This window comes from Cervus canadensis, chromosome 12, assembly GCF_019320065.1.
Source record: "Cervus canadensis isolate Bull #8, Minnesota chromosome 12, ASM1932006v1, whole genome shotgun sequence".
Taxonomy (NCBI): Eukaryota; Metazoa; Chordata; class Mammalia; order Artiodactyla; family Cervidae; genus Cervus; species Cervus canadensis.
Window position 1 is genome coordinate 29213546 of NC_057397.1, and position 25496 is coordinate 29239041.

At 43.2% G+C, this 25496-nt stretch overlaps 1 protein-coding gene across 5 annotated transcripts in view; it reads left to right on the forward strand.

Annotated features, from left to right (window-relative positions):
* TRIM55 (tripartite motif containing 55) overlaps positions 1 to 25496 on the forward strand; it is a 59170-nt gene that overhangs the window by 14428 nt on the left and 19246 nt on the right. For all 5 annotated transcript variants that reach the window (XM_043483824.1, XM_043483826.1, XM_043483825.1 and 2 more), the window contains 6 exons: positions 6114 to 6279; positions 8499 to 8594; positions 21805 to 22038; positions 22387 to 22409; positions 22513 to 22637; positions 24166 to 24398. In XM_043483824.1, the coding sequence (XP_043339759.1) occupies positions 6114 to 6279; positions 8499 to 8594; positions 21805 to 22038; positions 22387 to 22409; positions 22513 to 22637; positions 24166 to 24398 (877 nt within the window). The remainder of the gene's footprint in view (positions 1 to 6113; positions 6280 to 8498; positions 8595 to 21804; positions 22039 to 22386; positions 22410 to 22512; positions 22638 to 24165; positions 24399 to 25496) is intronic.

Consider the following 25496-nt stretch of genomic DNA (forward strand, 5'->3'; position numbering starts at 1 on the left):
AGAATACTAGAGTGGGTTGCCATTCCCTTTTCTGGGGAATCTTCCCAACCCAGGGATCAAACCAGGTCTCCTGCATTGGAGGCAGATTCTTTATCATCTGAGCCACCAAGGAAGCCAATGAACATGATAATTAACTTTAAAATACAGTAAGCCAAACTAATTATGTGTTGAGTATGTATCAGCCACTGTTCAGGGTGCTATACATATGAATCATGTATAATTCTTTAATTTTTACAGTCTTGTGAGATTGTGATTATTATTGTTGTTGTTCAGTGGCTCAGTCCTGTCCAACTCTTTGTGACCCCATGGACTGCTGCACACCAGGCTTCCCTGTCCTTCACCATTTCCCAGAGCTTGCTCAAACTCATGTCCAATAAGTCAGTGATGCCATCCAACTATCTCATTCTCTGTTGTCCTCTTCTCCTCCTGCTTTCCATCTTTCCCAGCATCAGGGTTCTTTTCTAATGAGTTGGCTCTTCGCATCAGGTGGCCAAAATATTGGAGCTTCAGTGGTAGCATCAGTCCTTCCCATGAATATTCAGGACTGATTTCCTTTAGGATTGACTGGTTGGATCTCCTTGCTATCCGAGAGACTCTCAAGAGTCTTCTCCAACACCACAGTTCAAAAGGATCCTTTCTTCAGCACTCAGCATTCTTTATGGTCCAACTCTCATATCCATACATGACTACTGCAAAAATCATAGCTTTGACTATATGGACCTTTGTTGGCAAAGTAATCTCTCTGCTTTTTAATATGCTGTCTAGGCTGATCATAGATTTTCTTCCAAGGAGCAAGCGTCTTTTAATTTCATGGCTGCAGTCACCATTTGCAGTGATTTTGGAGCCCAAGAAAATAAAGTCTCTCACTGTTTCCACTGTTTCCCCATCATTTGCCATGAAGTGATGGGACCAGATGCCATGATCTTAGTTTTCTGAATGTTGAGCTTTAAGCCAACTTTTCCACTCTGCTCTCTCACTTTCATCAAGAGGCTCTTTAGTTCCTCTTCACTTTCTGCCATAAGGGTGGTGTCCTCTACATATCTGAGGTTATTGTTATTTCTCCCAGCAATCTTAATTCCAGCTTGTGCTTCTTCCAGACCAGCATTTCGCATGATGTACTCTGAATATAAGTTAAATAACCAGGGTGACAATATATAGCCTTGACGTACTCCTGTCTCAATTTTGAACCAGTCCATTGTTCCATGTCTGGTTCTAATTGTTGCTTCTTGACCTGCATACAGGTTTCACAGGAGGCAGGTCAGGTGGTCTGGTATTTTCATCTCTTGAAGAATTTTCCACAGTTTGTTGTGATCCACATAGTCAAAGGCTTTAGCGCAGTCAATAAAGCAGAAGTAGATGTTTTTCTGGAATTCTCTTGCTTTTTTGATGATCCAACAGATGTTGGCAATTTGATCTATTGTTCCTGCCTTTTCTAAATCCAGCTTGAACATCTGAGAGTTCACGGTTCCTGTACTGTTGAAGCCTAGCTTGGAGAATTTTGAGCATTACTTTGCTAGTATGTGAAATGAGTGCAATTGTAGTAGTTTGAACATTTTTTGACATTGGGATGAAATTCTTTGGCACTGCCTTTCTTTGGGATTGGAATGAGAAGTGACCTTTTCCAGTCCTGAGGCCACTGCTGAGTTTTCTAAATTTGCTGGCACATTGAGTGTGGCACTTTAACAGCATCGTCTTTTAGGATGTGAAATAGCTCAGCTGGAATTCTATCATCTCCTGTAGCTTTGTTTGTAGTGATGCTTCCTAAGGTTGTAGTGATTATTATTATCACCTTATTAAAATTTTTAAATATTTCATCCTGGTGGCTGAGTGGTAAAGAATCTGCCTGCAATGCTAGAGATGCCTCCTGCACAGGAGACATAGGTTTGATCCCTGGGTCGGGAAGATCCCCTGGAGAAGGAAATGACAACCCACTCCAGTATTCTTGCCTGGAGAATCTAGTGGACAGAGAAGCCTGGCAGGCTACAGTCCATGAGATTACCAAAGAGTTGGACACGACTTAGCGACTAGACAACAGCAATGACAACTCAAAGCAATTTCTGTGCATATACATAATTTTAAGCATTCCAGTAGCACTGCAAGGCCTCTAAAGAGAGCAACATTCCTGGCCCTACCATCTCTCAGCCACTAAGCCTCACCTCCCAGAGTCAGCCATGTTTGTTTCTTTCCGTTTTTCTTCTGCCGTTTATCACCTAGAGCCCTGTGTCCACTACTAGTAGCTCCTCTCCCTGGATTTTTCAGTTTTAGACATTACTCACTGACTTCACTGAAGGCAATGAGGGCTAAACCCTTTCATGGTTAGGCTTCACTTTCTATGATACATTTACTTTCCCCTGGGATGAATCCCTTGTTTCCTAGATCCTTTGTCATCTCCTTTATTGGTTTACTCTATTGTTTTTGTGGAGCACATCCTTAAGTAATCCTCTAAAGTGTACAAAAAGTCCCCCTTTCAGCCCTCCCCACACTCTCACCTTCCAGGTGCCAGGGCTCTGCAATCCCAGGGCCTTTACAGGGAAACTTGTAAAACTGAGGCAGTTTGCTTCCTGCTTGCTTCTCTCAAGAAGGCTATCAGCAGAACCAAGATGCTGTTCAAACAGGTGACTTCTCTTCGTCAGATGTTCACAATTTCCAGCATTTGCCTGCCATCTCTTCTTTGCTGTCACCTTGCTCATTTTTTTGTCCTTACTGATTTCTACCTTTTTATTCCCTTACTCTCATTTTAGTGGGATTTCAGCAGGAAATGTAAATAAGCAAATGCCTATGTTATCCTGGCATATTTAATTAGAAGACCCCTAGTCCAATTTTCAGATATGAGGAAAGGCTGAGCCCGAAAGAGTTGAAGGAACTTGCCTAAGGCCCCGATGCCCACCACATGGTGAAACTGAACTGGGATTAATTAAGCTTTGAGATCAGTTTGACTCTAAAGGTGATGCCTGAAATGTCAGCACCAGATGCCCATCCTTCAGGAAACTCCAGGATGGTCCCAGAAGCCCCAGAGAGCAGAGGGAGCAGACTACAGACTCCCAGAGACCAGTCTGCATGGGACAGTAGGGAGGACACAGCTTACATTTGACTCTGAGTCCTAAACCATAGCTAAGAGCTCAGCCACACTCACCTCATGAAACTGCCTTTATACCTTTATTCTATGCACCATGTCTGTCCCAAGTCTGTTACGTGTTGTGAGGTGTCTGAATGTTTTCCTTCCACACCCAGGTGTAAGTGTAGGATGCCCCTCAGGCTGTGCAGCCACACTGAACAAGAAAAGCCTAATAAGGAATATTTCAGGCAGTCCTTGGTCTATATTGCCAAAAGTCATCACAATCAACAACTACATGAAGAGCCTGTGGCTGTTTCCACATTTTCAGTATTGCACACACTGCAAATGTCTGAGCTCTACAACACTGTCTCTGGTCAGAGCTGCTGACTTCAGAACAGCACATGGGACAAAGGCCACCTTTGGGAAATATCTCGGCGGAAGGGCATCAGCAGTACCATCTCCCAGGAAATGTGCTCCAGACTCTCACTGACATTTATTCCAAGGTGGAGAGACACAGGAGGGAAGGTTTTAGAGGTGGTGAGGCCTTTGATGATGCAAAGACCAAATCACCACTCCTAGTCTCTAGCTAACCCCTGGAGGCCTTTGTCATCTATTCTTAAGATATTTATTTATTTGGCTGCACCAAGTGTGAGTTGTGGCACTCAGGATCTTTAGTTGCAGCATGAGGCTCTTAGTTGAGACATGTGGGATCTAGTTTCCTGACCAGGGATTGAACATGGGCTCCTTACATTGGGAGCACAGAGTCTTAGCCACTGAACCACCAGGGAAGTCCCACCTTTGTCATTTAGAAATGTAGTCTTCAAGATGTTGTCTGGTCTCTTCCTTGGTCACTAAGGGGAGTCAAGTGACCAAGCTCTCCCCATTGTTCACATGCCTTCTCTAGAGGAGCCGTGTTACTTTAGAGCATGGGGAATACTGGCAAATTCCCTTCCACCTCTCACTTAGACATCCAGCAAATATTTACTGAGTGCCCACTCTATGCAAGGCACTGTTTTTGGCACTGGGAACCCAGCAAAAGAAGACAACCCATGACCTCTGCCCTCTTGGAGCTCACGTCCCATTGGAGGAAACAGACAGACAATAATATATATAATGGGATAGCGCATATGTGCTCAGTCGCTTAAGTCATGTCTGACTCTTTTGTGACCCCATGGACTATAGCCTGCCAGACTCCTCTGTCCATGGGATTTCCCAGACAAGAATATTGGAATGGGTTGTCATTCCCTTCTCCAGGGGATCTTCCCAACCGAGGGATTAACCCACGTCTCCTGCATTGCAGGCAAACTCTTTACCACTGAGCCACCTGAGAAGCCCCATAATGGGACAGTACTCAGTCATTAAATAGAATGAAACATTGCCATCTGCAGCAACATGGATGGACATAGAAAAATACTATACTTAGTGAAGTAAGTCAGATAGAGCAAGACATTTTATGTTATCACATATGTGGTATCAAAAAAAATAATATAAATGAATCTACATACAAACTATACCTTTACAAACCGGAAGGAGACTCACATCAGACATAGAAAACAAACTAATGGTAACCAGAGGGGAAAGGAAAGGGGGAGGACTAAATTAGGAGTATGAGATTAACAGATACAAACTGCTATACAAAAAATAGATAAGCAACAAGCATTTACTGAAAACCACAGGGAATATATTCAGTATCTTGTAATAACATTATCATGGAAAATAATCTGGAAAAAATACATATAAAACTGAATCACTCTGCTGTACATACCTGAAACTAACACAATACTGTAAATCAAGTATACTTCAATAAGATAAAAATTCAATCCCAAATCTGAGATGCTTCTAAATAATGTGTTAGGGAAAATGAGGAAAACTTTTGAACTTGTATTTAAATTTTTCAAACACTTGTGAAATCTATTAACAGCCTCAGGCTTTGGATAGGTCATATCCAAATTCCAGATTTCGTATAAGTAGGCTCTACTTCCAGTAGGCTGGACCCCCCACCATGGTCTCCAGAGGGAGCCTAAAACACTATAGATGACGCAATTTTGATCTTGATGTAACACCTAAGCCTCCCTGATGGTCAGGAGAGCATACGGCTGTGTGAACTGGGCTCCTCCAGGTGATTCTGCAGCCAACAGTTTATCCTTAAGTACCAATGACTTGTCACTGCCCTTCTCTGCCTCTTCATAGCTTGGTCATCGTTTCACTAGCACATACAAACCCAATGCCCATTATTACCTTGGCAGCTCTGAAAAGTTTTGGTTGGTGCTGACCTATTGGGAAAACTGAAACTTGGGAATTATCTGTGAAATTTGCACTTCCGGTTTACCACCACATCCCAGAACAGCATTTTGCATTTTCCTTTTTGCCTCAAGTATTCAGTATAATTGTTCACATCCACTGAGCACAGACTACCTACTCTTAACCACTGCTGAGTCCTCAGGAAGTTTAATTTTCTGGGCTAATGGTAGGAGGGGACCCAAACAAATTAACAGAGCACTCGCTGACCTTTCTTCTCTTACATACAACTACTTCCAACCAGCACGGAGGAGATGATCAGACATCTAGGCGTCCCCAGCCCAGACCTCTCATTCCTCCTGCGGGGGCCAGAGGCCACAAGGGTGGGGAGACGGGCCTCAGAGCTAGTGCACACTTAAGATTTCGTTTTCAGCTGCCTCCTCTTCTTTACCTGGATTTGTAAAATGTCTTTTGAGAGACTCGTGAATTTGGTGCTGAAGCGGCGCCTAAGAATCCAGTGTTCAACTTGCAGGAGTTGCATTAGCTGGTTTTTAAATCTTGAAATCAGCCATGGAGAAGCCCTCACACCACAGAAACTGGCAAAAACTACAAGTCAGAGTTTCTTAAGTTGGTTCATTTGTCAGGAACGCTGCTGCTAAACCTGTAGGGAATTTGGAGGGCTCTGAGCACGTGAAAGGGGCCCTGGTAGTCGCTGGTGTAGGGTTGCTGGGGGTACGTTGGGGGTGGGGAGGAAGGTTCAGCCAACCACGCTCAGCTATGCTGCAACCTGAGCTGATTCATCCACCTTACCTCCTCCCAGACCAGAAAAGAAGTCCGACCAGCCCATGTGTGAGGAGCATGAAGACGAGCGCATCAACATCTACTGTCTCAACTGCGAAGTGCCCACCTGCTCTCTGTGCAAGGTCTTCGGGGCGCACAAAGACTGCCAGGTGGCTCCCCTCACTCACGTGTTCCAGAGGCAGAAGGTAACACGCCCTCCTGCCCCTCCTCCAAAGCCCCTTCCAAGTGTGATTGAAGGAGAGAGGCCCACAGGCCGGACCAGAGGGCCCAGAGGCTGCGGGGGAGGGGAGAGCACTGGCAGAGCCGAAGGGACTACTGCATGCCCGGGAGGGCGGGGGGCAAGGTGGGGTGCAGAGGGTCATGAGGGGGTGTGGAGGGGAAAGGTCGCTATTTTTCCACCATTAGAGGTTGCTGAAGATGCATACTATTCTGGGGTCCAGTCCCAGCTCAAGCTGCTCAAACACTGAGGTTCAGCCCATAGGAAATAAAAGGATAACTTCTTACTCCAGCCTCAGAATATTTTTCTTTGTTCCTCAACCAAAGATTCCTTTGGCCCTCCTCAAGGCCTCTTCTCCCCCACTCCTATCTGGTGTAGTTACAATGACTGGCATTTTGTTAAATGTTTCCTTAGGCTAGTCCTCATGCCTGGGTTAAATTGACCCCCTAGGTCAGCCTGGAAGGCCCCCTTTGGGTCTGACACATGCCACCCTTGCACCCCCCACTCCAGGGCCTCAGCATCACCCCCTCATTAAGAGCAATTTTGGGGTGTCTCAGCTTATCGCTAACCTGCCAGCCTACGGCCCACAGGCAGGTAGGAACTTACCCATTTGATGCAAATGAACGAGGGGTTGTGGGCTCAGAGAGCTGTGACCGAGTCTTAGCATCTAGGATTTGAGCAGCTCCACATCTCGGCTTCTTCCTCTAAGAATCACAGATTCCACAGTAGTGTTTTACTGAGCAAATATAGAACTGGAATCAAATTTGGAAGTCAAACCTTTGGGCAACACCAGTTACAACCAGTGAGTACTAAACTGCTAAAGAAGCAGGATTGAGTAAAATAGCTGTACAGTTATTTATTGTCCCATCCACTTATGACTTACCCGCCTTTTCCTTTTACCTGCCCCTCCCCAAAGTCACAGCCTATTAGAACTGAATGGTACCTGGGTCACACCATTCCCCTCAGAGCCCTGAGACCATGAGGGATGGACAGAGGTAGGCTGACAGGACTTCTGTTCTGCTCCTGTTTGGCCAGAGCAGCATTATTTGATCCATTGGGATTATATATTAGCTCCCATGTGGAAAAAGGGTTCTGCAGCTTTAAAATGTTTTACAACCACTGTTCTGGTCCAGTCTTCTAACTTTATGTGTGAGACAAGTAGGGTCCAAACTGATTACATGGTTTGCCCAACACCATAGAGAAGCTAAAGGCCGAATTGGACCAAGCATGTAGGTTTCCTGAGTCCCATTCATTCCCTAAGTATGAACAGTGAAATCGTTTCAGGTCAAAAGAGTCTGAGGGGAATTTTAAGCTGAAAAAAATGTTTTCCCCTAGAAACAGTGGAATGTTAGTTTCAAATCTGTAATGACTGAGTCTAATATATGAGTATTTGTTTGCATCTAGCACAGAGAAGGGTGTATCACAGGTATTTGGTGAATAAATGAAATATTTCCCTAGTAAAACTAATCCTGAAGGCTTCCTGGTGGTCCAGTGGTTAAGAATCCACCTGCTTGTGCAGGGTACATGGGTTCAATTCCTGGTTGGGGAAGATCCCACATGCCGTGGAGCTACTAAGCCCATGTGCCACAACTACTTCTCACGCTCTGCAACAAGAGAAGCCACTGCAATGAGAAGCCTGTGCACCACAACAAAGAGTAGCCTGCACTCGTGGCAACTAGAGGAGGCCTGCATGGAGCAACAAAGACCCAGCATAGCCAAAAATAAATATGTAAATCTTAAAAAAAAACCAAAAAACTGATCCTGAGCCGCGCTATAATTCAAATAATTAAAGGTTCAAATAATTCATGTTGGACCCCTGATGTCACATACTGGTCTCCATTCAATTTATAAACAGTTCTTAGAATTATTTAGCTTGAATGTGCTATTCGCTGTCTATGGCCTATAATTCAGTGTTCTTAATGTTTTTGGCAGGGTCACAGTCTTCATTAAGAATTTGATGAAAACTGTGAAGCTTCTTCCCAGACAAATGCATTTATACACCCATCCTTCCAGGATTTTATTTATAAGATTAGGAGGTTCTCAGATCTCCCAGCATCACTGTTCCTCACTAGGGGGTTCCATGGACCCTATATTGAGAACTCATGAAAACAGTACTAAGATGAACCCATAATCAGTGGGGGACTAGAAAGCCCCTAAAATCTTGAATCCCTCTTTTCTCTCCATTAGTCCGAGCTCAGTGATGGCATTGCTGTCCTCGTGGGAAGCAACGATCGGGTCCAGGGGGTGATCAGCCAGCTGGAGAGCACCTGTAAGACGATTGAGGTGAGTCAAGTAGCTTCAAGGGAGGGTAAGCCACGCCTAAGCTCCTGGGGTTCTGTGGTTCCCTCGACACAACCGTAGAAATCCCTGCTCCAACATTTCAGTCTTTCCTTATGCAATGACCTCCCTTCTGCATGCGTGTGTGCTAAGTTGCTTCAGTCATGTTCAACTCTTTGCAACCCTATGACCATAGCCCACCAGGCTCCTTTGTCCATGGGATTCTCTAGGCAGTGGCTGCCTTGCTCTCTTCCATGGGATCTTCCTGATCCATGGATCGAACCCACGTCTCTTATGTCTCCTGTGTTGGCAGGTGGGTTCTTAACCACTAGCTCCACCTGGGCAGCCCCAACCTCCTTTCTGATGTGTCTCTAAAAAAAAGATTCACCTCCTGGCACAGGAAGAGAAAATACCCCGTCAGGCAACAAGGCAGATTTTACCACGTTGATCAAGGTGGTGGTTACATGTGGTGCTGTTTCTTGGACAACCTCATTTTAAAGGGTTAGCTATAGGAAATAGCAATTTTGGGACTTCCCTGGTAGTTCCAGTGGTTAAGACTCTGAACTTCCAGTGTAGGGGCTTTGAGTTCAATCCCTGGTCCAAGAACTAAGATCTCACATGCCACATGGCATGGCCAAATTTAAAATAAAAAATCAATTTCCAAGTAATGACAATGAGTGTTGTTAGAGCAAAAGTTTTTTATGGGAATCCAAATGGTCTTAAGAAATGCTGTTTGGTACTTTAGAAAAGTCATGTGCAGATCTGAGCTGCATGGTGACGTTGTTTAGTCTCTAAGTCGTATCTGATGTTTGCAACCCCACTGACTGTGTAGCCTGCCGGGCTTCTCTGTCCATGGGATTTCCCAGGCAAGAATGCTGGAGTGGGTTACCGTTTCCTTCTCCAGGGAATCCTCCTGACCCAGGTACTGAACCTGCGTCTCCTGCATTGGCAGACAGATTCTTTACTGCTGAGCCAGCAGTGAAGCCCAGTGTTCCATTTACCTGTATTCTTACAAAATGTGTATTGCTATATGCATGTCTTTTAATTTTATAAATGGTATGGTGTCATACTTCTCATTCTGCTTAATATTTTTTTAATTAAGCATTATGCTTTAAGATCTATTCACATTTACATTCATTCCTTCAGTTTTCTCCTGGGAAAATAGAGCAAAGTATCCATTTTATAGAGTTTAACCATGAGCAGTCAAATAAGCATAAGCATAATGCTTAGCACAGTGCCTGGCATATGGAGAGTGCCTGATAAATACCCTAATCTGACCATTTTATTGCTTGAAAGGTGAATTCTATCAAAAGGTAAAGGCCTGTTCCTAGGTGACTTCAGGACATCATCTCATTTTAGATTTACATATCATTGAAGTCAGTATCCTCTCTTCTCCATATTCATATTCCTGAAAAGACTCATGATGGATTTGGAACTGGTTTTTAGAAGGAAAGTTTCCTCTTGGTGAAGAGCTCAAAGAGATTTTGAAATGGACAAACTTTTTTTTTTTTTTTTCCTTTTCCCTTATTCACAGACAAGGCCAAATAAAATTTTGTCATTAGGCCATGAATCAGCACTTGGTGTGGTACCACCCTGAGTCTTGAGTGTATAAATAGGAGTGTGTTGCTTGTGGGCAGTGAGTTCATCTCTATACAGAGAGTTCATCTCTATATAGAGAAGGTCTCTACTCAGACCTTCATCAGAGACCTCCATCAGGGGAATGGGCTCTCTGTCTGGATGTTGAGGCTGGAAAACAAAAACAAGAAAAGCCCTGGGTGTTGCACTGCCGTTGAGAAAGTGCAAAGGTCTTAGCACCATTTAGACAGCATCAGAGGACACTGAGGACGAGAAGAGATGTGACAGCAGGTTTTCTTCCTGGAGGCTGGTTAGTGGCACAGAAGGAAGCAGCTGGTTTTTCTTTCATTGCGAACAAGATGAGAAGGAACAGGTTTGGAGCTCTGCCCACAGGAAGGAGTTAGTGTCAATATCAGGATGAACTTTCTGGCAGTGAAGGTCAGCATTATCACCCCTCTTATTCCTAACAAAAATATTGGGTGAATAGACACCCTTTTACAAGTATTTTCACAGTTCCCTGGAGGAACGTGTGTCATCGTCCCCCTCCAGGCTTCAAAATGAGTCTGCAAATTGGTATGTGTGTGTGTTAAGTCACTCAGTCATGTCCGACTCTTTGCACCCCCGTGGACTGTAGCCCGCCAGGCTCCTCTGTCCATGGAGTTCTCCAGGCAAGGGTACTGGAGGGGGTTGCTATTCCCTTCTCCAGGCGATCTCCCCAACCCAGGGATCGAACCCAGGTCTCCTGCATTGCAGGTGGATTCTGTACCTTCTGAACCACCAGGGAATTGGAGGTTTAAAAGTGTCCATCCCTTTTATTTGTTTAATTCACTTCTGGAATTTTAACTTAAGATGAAAAAGTGGTATATAAACAGGGCAGAATGTCTGTATTCATAAATAACTCCAGATACAATCAGAGGGGGGAAAATGCCAGAAACCTGAAGTCTAAGAGTAGTAAACAGTGGGACTACAAGTGATTTTCAAGTCCTCCCTTACATATTCCTGTACTTCTCATGTTTCTAAAATGAGCCTGAGATTTTTAAAATAACCAGTAGAGTAAGGGGAAAAAGAATACATGAATGAATATGGCTCAGATAAGCACACTTCTTTCAGATCAGTTTAAGTGGCTCACTTGGAAATGTAGGGGTTGGCTCAGAGCCCCAGGAGATCTTGGACTTTATGATTCCTACCTGGGCTCCAAAATCACTGCAGATGGTGTCTGCAGCCATGAAATTAAAAGACACTTGCTCCTTGGAAGAAAAGCTATGACCAACCTAGACAGCATATTAAAAAGCAGAGACATTACTTTGCCGACAAAGGTCCATCTAGTCAAAGCTATGGTTTTTCCAGTAGTCATGTATGGATGTGAGAGTTGGACCATAAAGAAAACTGAGTGCCAAAGAATTGATGTTTTTGAGCTGTGGTGTTAGAGAAGACTCTTGAGAGTCCCTTGGACAGCAAGGAGATCCAAGCAGTCCATTCTAAAGGAAATCAGTCCTGAATATGCATTGGAAGTACTGATGCTGAAGCACCAGTACTTTGGCCACCTGATGTGAAGAACTGACTCACTGGGAAAGATTCTGATGCTGGGAAAGATTGTAGGCAGGAGGAGAAGGGGACGACAGAGGATGAGATGGTTGGATGGCATCACTGACTTGATGGACATGAGTTTGAGTAAGGTCTGGGAGTTGGTGATGGATGGGGAAGCCTGGCATGCTGCAGTCCATGGGGTCACAAAGAGTTAGACATGACTGAACTGACTGAACTGATGCAAATATCCTGCATATGAAGAGGCCTTGAGTGCTGAGACAGTTACAGACGGCCCTACCATGTACCTGGAATCACTAAGGTGACAGTCTGCAGAGCCAGGACCACCTCCCAGGCCCACCAGCAGGGCAGCACATAGTGAAGCACATGAGGGTCTCCCCTGTCAAGCAGGTAAATTCTGTACCAGGGCCGGGGTCCCAGAGTGTCTCTTTCTCCTGTCCTTCCTGGTTTAGTTGTTTCTCTTTCTGGTTCCGTTCACCACCTGCCTGGAAACATCTTCTGAGAAGCCGTGCGTGGCTCCCAGCCAAAGGGTGAGGTGCTGTTGTTGAAGCATTCTCTTTTCTGATTGATGAAGAGCACACAGGGACGGAACTAGAGCAGCCCTAGGGGTGGGCACCATCCTTCCCTAATTACACACCCTCTCCCTGTGGGGCCCTGACACCTGCCCTTTGAGTGTAGCCCGTTCCTTGTGATGTCTAATTTATATGATTGTCCCTAATCATATAATGTCTTGCAGGGTTAGGCTGGGCAAGCACCCAGCCTAGGACCAGCCCCTGAGATGCTGAGCTTAGAGTCAGACCCACTCGGGATTCTTGTTAGGCTTTACAAATCATATGTGCCACTGATGTGAGCTTGAGTGGCGACGGGAGTGGCTTTGAGATGGACTGCGGTCGTGAAGGGCAGTCTGAACTGCGTCGTGGGGAGTGGCACTCCCTTTTTGCTGTGGGCTAAAGGTAGATGAAGGAACCGTGGTCTTCTTAGTCCTCCTGACTCTGAGACATTCTCAGAGCTTGCGATGGCAGGTTGTTGGAGGGCCTTCTGGGCTGTTCTAGACGAGCCCAGCATGATCTAAAGCTGCATTTACCTCTCTAGACCTGGAGCTCTTCTGGGACGGACTGGGACAGGGAGGGGGCTGCTGGTGGGGGTCAAGAATTGCACTGCCTCAGGAGCTCTCTGCTTCTAGAAACATGTGCTTGACTTTCATTCCTCATTCCTGGAAAATGTTCCTTCCCTCTTGTCTTTACAAAAGGCAACCCTCCTGTTGTTCTTTGGTGCTCAGTTTTGTCCCACTCTTTTTGACCCCATGGACTGCAACACACCAGGCTTCCTGTCCTTCACCATATCCCGGAGTTTGCTGAAACTCATGTCCACTGATTTGATGATGCCATCCAACCATCTTGTCCTCTGTTGTGCCTTTCTCCTCTTACCCTCAATCTTTCCCAGCATCAGGGTCTTTTTTAATAAGTCAGCTCTTCGCATCAGGTGGCCATAGTATTGGAGCTTCAGCAGCAGCATCAGTCCTTCCAATGGATATTCAGGGTTGATTTCATTTAGGATTGATTGGTTTGATCTCCTTGCTGTCCAAGGGACTCTCAACAGTCTTCTCCAGCACCACAATTTGAAAGCATCAATTCTTTGGCGCTTGGCCTTCTTTATGGTCCAACTGTCACATCCATACATGACTACTGAAAGGTCACCGGGAAACCAAGAGAGCAGGCTATTTGCACTAGCCTTCCCCAGGCAGCCAGGCTAGAAATAATCTTGTTCCGTGTGAATGCCCATCTAGGGGAAACAGCTAAAAATATTTGATCTTGAGCTTTTCCAGTATCTGAAAACCACCACCTTTAATAAAATCCTCCAATGATTTTGCAATGACAAGAAATCCGTTATATTTCCAAAACAGTGATTTTTTTTTCTCCTTTTTTTGGCCATAGCACACAAGCATGTAGGATCTTAGTTTCCTGACCAGGGACTGAACCCATGTCCACTTCATTGGCAGTACAGAGTCTTATCCACTGGACTGCCAGAGAAGTCCCTCCAAAACAGTAGTTTTACCTGAACAGCTTTGAGACATTGTCCATGCAGCTACAAATATGAAGTAATAAATATAATAACAATCATTTTAATAAGCAGGCCAGAATTTTTAAAGCAGCCTAACAGATGCTTAAAGAACATATTTCAGAGGTGTGAATTTTAGCTGTGCCACTTAATGATATAACCTTGGGCAAGTTACTTCTGCTTCCTGTCCCTCACCTGCTTCAGTGGTACAGGAGGGTCAATAAACTCCTTATAGTGTTGCTGTGATCACTAAGTGGGGTAAGAGGCACATGCTGGGGGCTCCCAAAGTGTTACCTTGTATTGTTCTCACACCCTGCGTGGAAAGAGCACACTTCACCTAATGATGCTAATAATCATGTGAGCTACTGGAGCATCTTTTAAGTGGTGTTAGAGTAAGGCTTCAAGATCTTGACCAATTATGATGGCAGGGTGAAGCAACTCCCTGCAGTGGGAAAAACTGAAAATGAATGGAAGTAGGTATTAACTCTACACTTTGGGGCTTTCTGATAACTTGAAATACTGGTGACAGAGGGAGGCTGGGCCCCTTCCAGGAAAGGTGCCAACTCTTCACAGCAGACTGGAGTGAGTGAAACAGCTGCTTGGCTGGCCTTGAGCCGGTCTTGTGGTTTCAGTGACTCGAGGGGCTCAAGTCAGGGCTGGTACACCTGACCCTCAGCCACTGGAGGGTTTCTCAACGATCTTATAAATGATTTGGACTAGCCCAGAAAACCTCTAATGCCAGGAACCCCTTAAGTTATAGCATAATTATTCTTCCAACATGAAGTGGGTGGCAACATCATGTGGTGGGAAAGAGTCTAAGTTTGGGAGTCCTGAGACCCCTGGCTATTGAACAGAGTTCTTTTGCTAATGCTGCACAGAGGTGCTGAGCTGGTGGGGGAGAGGCTAAACACCAGCCTATGTCCCTTGGGAGGTGGTGGTTTTCTAATTTGTCTGCCCCTTTTCTAGGGAAGCCTGTCAGAGACCAGGGTTATCATCCTATAGTTTGAATTCATGGGGCTTCTCTCATGTGTTCATGACTAGAATTGGGTTTTACCAATGAGGGGTTGGCCTTGAATTCTTCAGGAGAATCATCCTACTTTACTATAGTTTTTTTCTTGAGCATGATTAACCTACTGTCTGATTTGGGGCAGGTGTCGAGGGGAGAAAGAATGAAACCCTGTTTGGCTTAATGAAGGTAATTTGGAGGTACTGTATGTCAAATGAGGCTAGGTGGACCCCTCCAGACCCAGAGCCGCTGTTTTGAGCAAAGGTGTCTGGAAAGTTGAGGAATGTGGTGGAGATATGAATGGGCTGGGTCGAGTCACAGTTGCTCAGCGACAAGTGGTGGGCTCAGAGCTTATCTTCAGCTCTATTTTGGTCACAGAGTCATGCGCCTTACACGGCAAGAGCAGTAGACACAATTGTCTTAGGCTTTCCTGTCATGGCCATGGCACAGTCCCAAGCTGGGACTGACATCACTGGGCTAGAATGTATAATTCACATTTCAGTGCTGTTGATGATCATTCTGAAACTTGCCCCACGTAGAAAAAAGTGTTTTATGTATAAAGAGGCACTTCACAGTCTGAAGACTCCAAAGATCTCCACATTTACCTAAAGTTGTAGAGCCTTTGGAACTGCAGAGTCAGAAGGGACCTTAGCAATCATCTAAGCCTGTCTCTTACTGTACAGATAAAAAAAAAAAAAAAAAAACCTGTCGTGAGTTAAATGTTGTCCCCGAAATTGCCTAGCTATTTTTTTTCCTAGCTATTTTTTGCTGTTTTCTTTTGAGTGTTGAATGAAGAAGAGGTTTTGAGCATCCACTTAAATACATGCCTTTGGAAGAGAACACAGTTATTGATAGAAACTTGTGAGTGAGGGCTGAGGATTCCTAAATACAAGTCATATTTCATTCATCTAGTTGTTCAGACTGTGTTCCTCACATGTACATTATATACCATATTCTGACACATAATGCTTTGAAATAGTGATGAGATAAACAGAAAAAAATGTTCCTGCTCTCAAGAAGAGTTTATTCCAGAGGAGGAGTTTAGACAGTAAGACAAATAAGATTGTTTTCAGAGAGGAATAAGTGCCAGGGGAAAGGGTGAGCCAATGAAAAGTTTTTAAGGCCCCCTCAGACAACCATTTTGCCTTTTTGCATTTCCTGTTCTTGGGGATGGTCTTGATCCCTATCTCCTGTACAGTGTCACAAACTCCATCCATAGTTCTTTAGGCACTCTGTCTATCAGATCTAATCCCTTGACTCTATTTCTCACTTCCACTGTATAATTGCAAGGGATTTGATTTAGGTCATACTTGAATGGTCTAGTGGCTTTCCCTACTTTCTTCAATTTCAGTCTGAATTTGGCAATAAGGAGTTCATGATCTCAGCTACAATCAGCTCCTGGTCTTGTTTTTGCTGACTGTATAGAGCTTCTCCATCTTTGGCTACAAAGACTGATTTTGGTATTGACCATCTGGTGATGTCCATGTGTAGAGTCTTCTCTTGTTGTTGTTGGAAGAGGGTGTCTGCTATGACCAGTGCATTCTCATGGCAAAACTCTATTAGCCTTTGCCCTGCTTCATTCTGTACTCCAAGAGCAAATTTGCCTCTTACTCCAGGTATTTCTGACTTCCTACTTTTGCACTCCAGTCCCCTATGATGAAAAGGACATCTTTTTTGGGTGTTAGTTCTAGAAGGTATTGTAGGTCTTCATAGAACTGTTCAACTTCAGCTTCTTCAGTATTACTGGTTGGGGCATAGACTTGGATTACTGTGATATTGAATGGTTTGCCTTGGAAACAAACAGAGATCATTCTGTCATTTTTGAGTGCATCAGGTACTGCATTTCGGACTCTCTTGTTGACTATGATGGCTACTCCAATTCTTCTAAGGGATTCTTGCCCACAGCAGTAGATATAATGGTCATCTGGGTTAAATTCACCCATTCCAGTCCATTTTAGTTCTCTGAGTCCCAAAATGTCAGTGTTCACTCTTGCCATCTCCTGTTTGACCACTTCCAATTTGCCTTGATTCATGGACCTAACATTCCAGGTTCCTATGCAACATTGCTCTTTACAGCATCAGAGTTTACTTCCATCACCAGTCATATCCACAACTGGGTGTTGTTTTTGCCTTGGCTCCGTCTCTTCATTCTTTCTGGAGTTATTTCTCCACTGATCTCTGGTAGCATCTTGGGCACCTACCAACCTGGGGTCATCTTTCAGTGTCCTAACTTTTTGCCTTTTCATACTTTTCACGGGACTCTCAAGGTAAGAATAATGAAGTTGTTTGCCATTCCCTTCTCCAGTGGACCACGTTTTGTCAGAACTCTCCACCATGACCCGTTTGTCTTGGATGGCCCTACACGGCATGGCTCATAGTTTCATTGAGTTAGATAAGGCTGTGGTCCATGTGATCAGATTGGTTAGTTTTCTGTGATTGTGGTTTTCAGTCTGTCTGCCCTCTGATGAATAAGGATAAGAGACTATGGAAGCTTCCTGATGGGGAGAGACTGAATAAGGGGAAACTGGGTCTTGTTCTGATGGGCAGGGCTGGGCTCAGTAAATCTTCAGTAAATTTTCCAGTAGTCATGTATGGATGTGAAAGTTGGACTATAAAGAAAGCTGAATGCTGAAGAATTGATGCTTTTGAACTGTAGTGTTGTAGAAGACTCTTGAGAGTCCCTTGGACTGCAAGTCCATCCTAAAGGTAATCAGTCCTAAATATTCATTGGAAGGACTGATGCTAAAGCTGAAACTCCAATACTTTGGCCAGCTGATGCAAAGAACTGATTCACTGGAAAAGACCCTGATGCTGGGAAAGATTGAAGATGGGAGGAGAAGGGGACGACAGAGGATGAGACGGTTAGATGGCATCACTGACTCAATGGACATCAGTTTGAGTAAACTCCGGGAGTTGGTGATGGACAGGGAGGCCTGGCATGCTGCAGTCCATGAGGTCGCAAAGAATCAGACACAACTGAGCAGCTGAACTGAACTGACTGAGTGAATGAAAAGTTAATGATAAAACCTAATAATGCTGCTTTGATTGGCAGGCTATCTACCTACTCTTTAGTATATGATCATCTATTGTTGATTTTTTTCCCATGAAAAAGCACCCCTTTGCAGTCACACATCTTATTTTTTCTTATTTCCACTAAAATATAAGAATGGCTAAAAATTAGAGCCTGTCAATTTTAACATTTCTATAAAGGCAACATCTAAACAATGTTTTTAAGATAAATATTGTAGGTTACCTACTCGCTTCTAAAGAAGCAACCAAATGACTACTTAATTTTTTTTTCTTTTCATCTAGATGTTATGGCATTGGTTAGAAACAGTCTACCTATCATTTTACCATTTCCATGTGAGCAAAACAGTCTTCCCTTTATATCCTCACCCCTTTTTGGTATATTTTACCCATACTGACTTCTCTCTAGAGACGGGATGGATTTTTGTGTGTGTGTGTGGCTGCCCCACGTTGCATGTGAGATCTTAGTTCCCAGACCAGGGATCAAACCTGTGCCCAAAGCAGTGGAAGCACAGAGTCTTAACCACTGGACCACCAAGGAAGTCCTGGGATGAATTTTTACTTTCATTAAGGTATTACAGACATCTTTAATTTGTTCTTCTATATAAAGAATTATAAATGTTACTGTCTCTGGCAGAGCCAAGAGGAAGGTCAAGTTGCAGTCAGAGGCTTTGCATCAGAATATGCTTGGAGGCCAATACCTAGTGTATTTATAATGGAAGTTACTTCAATTGTTAAACAGACTCATGCAGAAACACGTGTGTGGGCGTACATGCGCACGCACACACACACACACACACCATACCACACTACACTATACTCATAAGAACCACAGCCATCATATTTGAAAAAGTGAAAGTGTTAGTTGCCCAGTTGTGTCAGACTTTATGTGACCCCATGGACTCCTCCACCAGGCTCCTCTGTCCATAGAATTCTTCAGGCAAGAATATTGGAGTGTGTAGCCATCCCTTTCTCCAGGGCATCTTCCTGACCCAGGGATCGAACCTGGGTCTCTCACATTGCAGGCAGATTCTTTACCATCTGAGCCACCAGGAAAGTCCAGAATATTTGAAAAAGTAAATGTGAAAGTTCAGAAAGTATATGTCTTGATTCAGTTAGTGCACAGAAAAGTAGGGGAGGTACCCAGCCTGGAACTGGGCTTAAAGATACATGTCTTTTTCCTCAAATAAACAAAAAGCTATGACAAAAACAAGGAGAAATGTTTGAGATGGGGACTTTTTTTGTGTGTGTGAAGGAGAGATAAACATGGTTGCTATCAAGCTTTTGCAGGTAACAGCTGTCCTTTAAAGTGTGCTGTCTGCCAACATTTTGATAATGCAGAGGTTCACATGTTTTCCATTCCATTTTTAGGTTGCTAGAAAGACTCTGTTGAAAGCATTCCAGGTCCACTTTTACAAAGGCACAGTGGATATGACATCAGAGTAATGACTATCAGTAGCAAGGTGGCCTCTGAGAGTGGTTTTTTGTTGTTGTTGTTTCCATAGCATATATACCTGTTCCCTAATTGCCTCAGGGGGCAAGTTGATAAACTGAAGTGTTTGGTGTTCACTGACTTTCACAGCACTTTGAAAGTCTCATAGCCCAGAAAGATGGAGGGTTGACCATGCTAATATCTCATGTGTTGCTTCTACCTCAGAATATATGTAAAAAATAGAATTTCAACTTCATAGAGTATTTCTATTTCTCATTTGAATATGACATTAGGTTAACCTGAACATCTTAAGTGGATTTCTAAAATTTTGTAAGTATCAATTTCATAATTCCAAAAAATAAGCATGTGTTTTTCCCATTTCAGAAACAAAGTTGTCTAACTCTTACATATTTTACATAGAACTATATAAAGGCACATTCATCAAGAGGAAAAGAAAAAAAAAACAGAAGTGAGGTTTCCCTCTTAGAAAGTAGAAAATACAATAATTTTCCTCCCATCCACCTGAACACTGGGAAAGTATGACAAGTTTTTTGATCTTACAATGCCTGATACCTAGTAAGCACTTAGGGAATCTTGTTAAAAGAATTATAATGAATATGCTTCTGAAACAATTTGAGTTTTTTGCCTGTAAAAGCCTACTTTCAGCTTTCAGCGTGGTAGCTTTGTGAAGAGGCATATATTTAGTTCATAAGTGGTTCACATACATTTTTTTCAAATTAAAGCAAATCACAGCTATTTGGTTGGGGTAGCAAGGACCCAAGAGTTCAGAAACCTTGGCTACATGTGAGGCACCAATGCTAAATGGCAAATGACTTGAGAAAGTGACTCAACTCTGCTAGGTCTCAGTTTCCCCATGAGTGAAATGATTGGTTTGGAGCAGGTTACTTCTGAGAGTCTGGGCTTCCCAGGGGGTGCTAGTGGGAAAGAACCCACCTGCCAATGCAGGTAGACATGAGGTGTGGGTTTGATCCCTGGGTCAGGAAGATTCCCCTGGAGGAGGGCATGGTGACTCACTCCAGTATCCTTGCCTGGAGAACCCCATGGACAGAGGAGCCTGGCAGCCTGCAGGCCATAGGGTTACACAGAGTTGGATACAACTGAAGCGACTTAGCACACATGTACTCACTTCTGATAGTCCACATAGCTTCAAAATTCTACAACTGAACGACTCAAATTAAGGAAAATGGAATCTAAATTTCACAAACACTGACATCATGCCTACTGTATGCTAGGCAATATTATGAGTGTTTTACACCATATATGGTCATATAATAATAATAAAGTATACACTGTGCATGGGGTAGCATTTTGGATACTGTAAAGTATAAGCAAATGATAGTTGCTGTTAAAATGACAGTAATTTTATTAAAGGTCAATATACCACAAATCATTTTTAAAAAGCAGACTAAAGGGCTTCCCCAGTGTCTCAGTGGTAAAGAATCCACTTGTCAATGCAGGAGACACGGGTCTATCCCTGGTCCAGGAAGATTCCACATGCTGTGGAGCGACTAAGTCCATGAGCCACAGCTACTGAGCCCGTGCACCTAGAGCCCGGGAGCCAGGACTAGAGAACCCACCATGATGAGAAACCCATGCACCGCAACTAGAGTGGCCCCTGCCTGCCACAGAAAACTACAGAAAAGGCTGCACAGCAACAAAGACCCAGCACAGCCAAAAATAAATAAATAAAATTATTTAAATTTTTTATAATAGCAGGATATTAACAGAAATAATATAATATAGAAATAAAGTAGTTGTTCCATTTAAACCACTCAATGTTAGATGGCAGACATAAGCTATCTAATTTTTATCTGACTAAGAGAATACTTAGTCAGTTATTTGACTAAGAGAATCCCACCTGACTGGGATTCTCAGGTGGCTTAGTGGTAAAGAATCTGCCTATAATACAGGAGACACGGGTTTGATCTCTGGGTCGGGAAGATCCCCTAGAGAAGAGCATGGCCACCCACTCCAATATTCTTACCTGGAGAATCCAGGAGCCTGGTGGACTACAGTCCATGGGGTCACAAAGAGTTGGACACAACTGAGCAACCAAACCACCACCACTACCATACTTAAACTCATTCCAAAGCAAGATACAAAGCTATTATATAAACCACTACCACTACAACACTTAAACTCAGTCCTGTCCACATTTAAAACCATGTCTATGAAATTCTCCACTTATAAAACACAGGATTGAAAAACAATCCAGGGGATTTCCTGGCAGTCTAGTGGTTAGGATTCAGCATTTTCACTGCCCTGCCCTGGGTTCAGTCCCTAGTCATGCAAGCTGCATGACTCATCAAAAAGGAAACAAAATCATCCATCCACTTAGCCAGTTTGATTGATTTGGGATAGTCTTAAGCAGCAAGTATGATAAAAATGGGATTTTCAACACATGAACACAGTAGATATGTATACTGAAAGGATAGCCTAAGGGGAAAGAAAAAAAATTATCCTACATAAGTAAAGTTTCTTTTCTCCTGAAATGTCCACGTAATTTCTCCACTCTTTGAACACTTCCTAACATTAGCTAACCCAACTAACAGGAATGCTGCAGAAAACAGAAACAGGAACTCTGTGAGAAGTTTGATTACCTGTATGGCATCTTGGAGGAGAGGAAGAATGAAATGACCCAAGTCATCACCCGAACCCAAGAGGAGAAGCTGGAACACGTCCGTGCTCTCATCAAAAAGTATTCTGACCATTTGGAGAACGTGTCAAAGTTGGTTGAATCAGGGATACAGTTCATGGATGAGCCTGAAATGGCAGTGTTTTTGCAGGTAAGTATCCCTCTAGCCCCAGAGGAAACAAACCAAGATGGTGGGTGCTAAAGAAGGACTGTCATTGAATTTTCAATATTTTCTGTACATCTCACTTAGATTTATCTTCTCAACTAAAATATATGTGCTTATATCTCCATCTGTTTAAACTATTTCACAAGCATATATTTAAGGGACCATGGCATTGCTTAAATATAAGAGGGATCTGGTAGAGAAAACAGTAGTTATTTACAGCATTTAAAAACTAAGCTATGAGATGTTCAAGAGCCAGCAAAGGAGAAAATTCAATCTCAACATGTCTTTGATGAAAACAATTTAAGTAGGCTTGTCTTTTGTTTGCTTCCACAGAATGCCAAAACCCTGCTACAAAAGTAAGTAATTTTCATTTTGTGAAAAAAAGTGTATTTTTTCATTTTTACCCAAGGCTGTCAAACTTTACACAGTGACAGAAAGTGGGAACTTGTCTTTTCGCAGAATTTCTGAAGCATCGAAGGCATTTCAGATGGAGAAAATAGAACACGATTATGAGAACATGAACCACTTCACAGTCAACCTCAATAGAGAAGAAAAAATAATACGTGAAATTGATTTTTACAGAGGTTTGTTATTCTTGTGACCATTTGCCCAAAACTGCAGGTGTGTGAAAGTGGCAGAAGGTTTTGGTGGGAGGAAAGGGGGATTCAGGATCATCTCCAGAATGGATGTCGACAACTTCACAAGGATCATAATCCAACATGAAGCTCTATTTCTTGACAGAATCAAACAGTTTGGATGGTGTTTATTTAGCTTTGCCTATCACAGTGCTTGTTATCATTCTGTTATAGGGCATTAACTCTGGGTCATCAAATATTTAATAATCGGTGGTGATGACAATATCTCAACTTCAACCGTACACAACATGTTAGCCATTATGATAATGATGTAAAGTGTCATCAGCTGTAAGGTTAAGGATGAGATAAAAATAAAACATGGAAGACACTTGGATTTAGATACTGGACCATTAGCACTTTCACTTAAATACTAGAGGACGAGAAAAGTGAGTGAGTCATAGAGTAAGTCACACCTGGAAATAAAACTGAGTCTATGTGATCAGATGTACTCAATGAGTTATAAACACATCCCTCTCATCTGGCCCAGAAATCCCACTCTTGGAATTTGATCCTGATGAGATCATTGAAAAGAGAAGCTCAGTTAGATGATAAGGCTCCTTGGCTAGACCACTGTAAAGACATGGATTTATATCAGTGTCCACAGATATAGCTTTAGAAGTAAATCTTCAGGATGGATCTTCTTTAAAAATTACTTAATATTGTCTATCATTAATATTGCCTGAGGAAATATTAAAATCAGTGGGTTAGAGTGGGATGAATTGGGAGAATTCGGGTTGATATACATACTCTACTGATACTATGTATAAGACAGGTTAGCTGAGAACCTACGGTATAGCAGGGAACTCAACTCAGCACTCTGTGGTGACCTAAATGGGAAGGAAATCCAAACAAGCGGGGACAGACATATACTTATGGCTGATTCACTTTGCGGTACAGCAGAAACTAATACAACATTATAAAGCAGCTATACTCCAAAAAAATTCATTTTAAAATAAACTGCATTGAAGACAGGCAAAAAAAAAAAAAAAACCAGTGGGTTACAAAGAGTCACAGTGTTATCTGTGGCAAAAATCATCCTTCACTGAACAAAGGAGGTGAGAAATTAAATAGGACCAGGGTTTTGTGTGTCTTCTGACATAAGGTAGAGATGTGCTTTTCCATTTAATTTGACAGAAAAAAGTAAGTGACAGTCCCAGCCCTCCAGGAACTGGCAGATGTGACAAAGCATGAGAGATATGGGAACAGGCTCTGGGGGTCAGGCGGATAGTGCACGGTGGTCGCGAGGACCACACTTTGAACTGGGGAGGGGAGCAGGCAGGATGGCGATGACTGAGACCACTTGCACAGCATCACGTCCACATTTAAGTGCAAGTGCAAGCGCCCTGCTGCTGTCGAGTGTCTGATGGAGAGGATTTCCATAGCCCTGACCTTAATCTGAGCTACAAATATTGGCCAGTCATGTTTCTCATGGCCGCAGTGGTAATTATAACAGTATGAAACCGCATTACCTTATCAGAGGATGAAGACGAAGAAGAAGAGGGAGAAGGAGAAGGTGAAGAAGAGGGAGTAGATGTGGAAGAGGTGGAAGACCTCCGGACTGAGTCGTCAGGGGGAGATGAGAGTCCAGAGAAAGGCATGGAGCCCTCTCCACCGACCTCGGAGCTCCAGGCTGCCCCTGAGGCACCCCCAGTTTCCTCTCCGGACCCCCCTCCAGCGCTGCTACCTGCTGTGGAAGCCCCGGTGACACAGGTAACTCAGTTCTGAGTTCCCTCTTGCAGGACATGCAGGTGTGCCTCCTTGCTGAGCAGCTCAAACAATTTATTCTACCTCAAGGAAAGGAAACACTATGCCAGGCGTTTGTGTATGGAGGACACAAGATTTTAGGGCCGTCACAGTGTCAGGGAGAAAGTCTTCTAGGGCATTCAGCAGGGTCATTGTGGTTATAACCAGTTGACAAGACTCAGTTTCACATAATTTTCCCACCCTCAAGTCTGAGGCAATCTATGGCAATTGTGTATGTGTGTCTTAACATGTGAATTCAGAGAGATGAGAGCATGGCATTGACTCTTAGTATAGATACAGGGTATAGGTTGAGAGATTAAAATGGTTCTATTTTCAGAACTTTGAATTTTCTGTAGGTAGTAAAGAAACTAAATAGAGAAACCATGCTAGTTTCTGTCCCTGTTGCTTACCCTGAAACAGAACTATAGCTTTTGGTCAATGGGCAAATAAAGGAAGCTGAGGTTTCCTATTTCTCTGGCATTTGATGAAATGATGTGTTGACAGAATTGTTTTTAAAAATTTCTTAGGAAATTAGCTCATCCCAGACACTGTCTGTGGCTGTCCTGTGACTGACTTTATGTTTTCTAAGATGTCACTATTTGGTTCTCAAGCCTCTGTACTGACTTCACAACACCTTTGACAGGTCCCAACCTGTTGAGTTTGTGGGCAATGAAGACTTATATATATATATATATATAAAAGTCTGGGTTTCAAAGTGGATTGGAATTATCTATAGAAACAAAACTGCAAAGAGGGAACTCAGAGATGGAATTATATCTTATGCTCTGTCTCCATAGGAAACTAAGCTAAAAGACTATTTATAATTCCCAGAATCTTGAAATTCTGGGTGTACCAATTGCACTGAAATCGAACGGGATATGATAATTAAATGACAGCTGGGTTTGATCAACTAGATTTCAATTTGGGGTTTGAGAAAAGAGGTTTTGGGGGACCCATGTATAATACAAAAAATTAATTCTGGTCAATAGTTTGCCATTCTGGTCAATAGTTCTTCCATTATCTGCTATTTTATAAGCAAAATTTGTTCTAGGCCTCTGCTCTCTA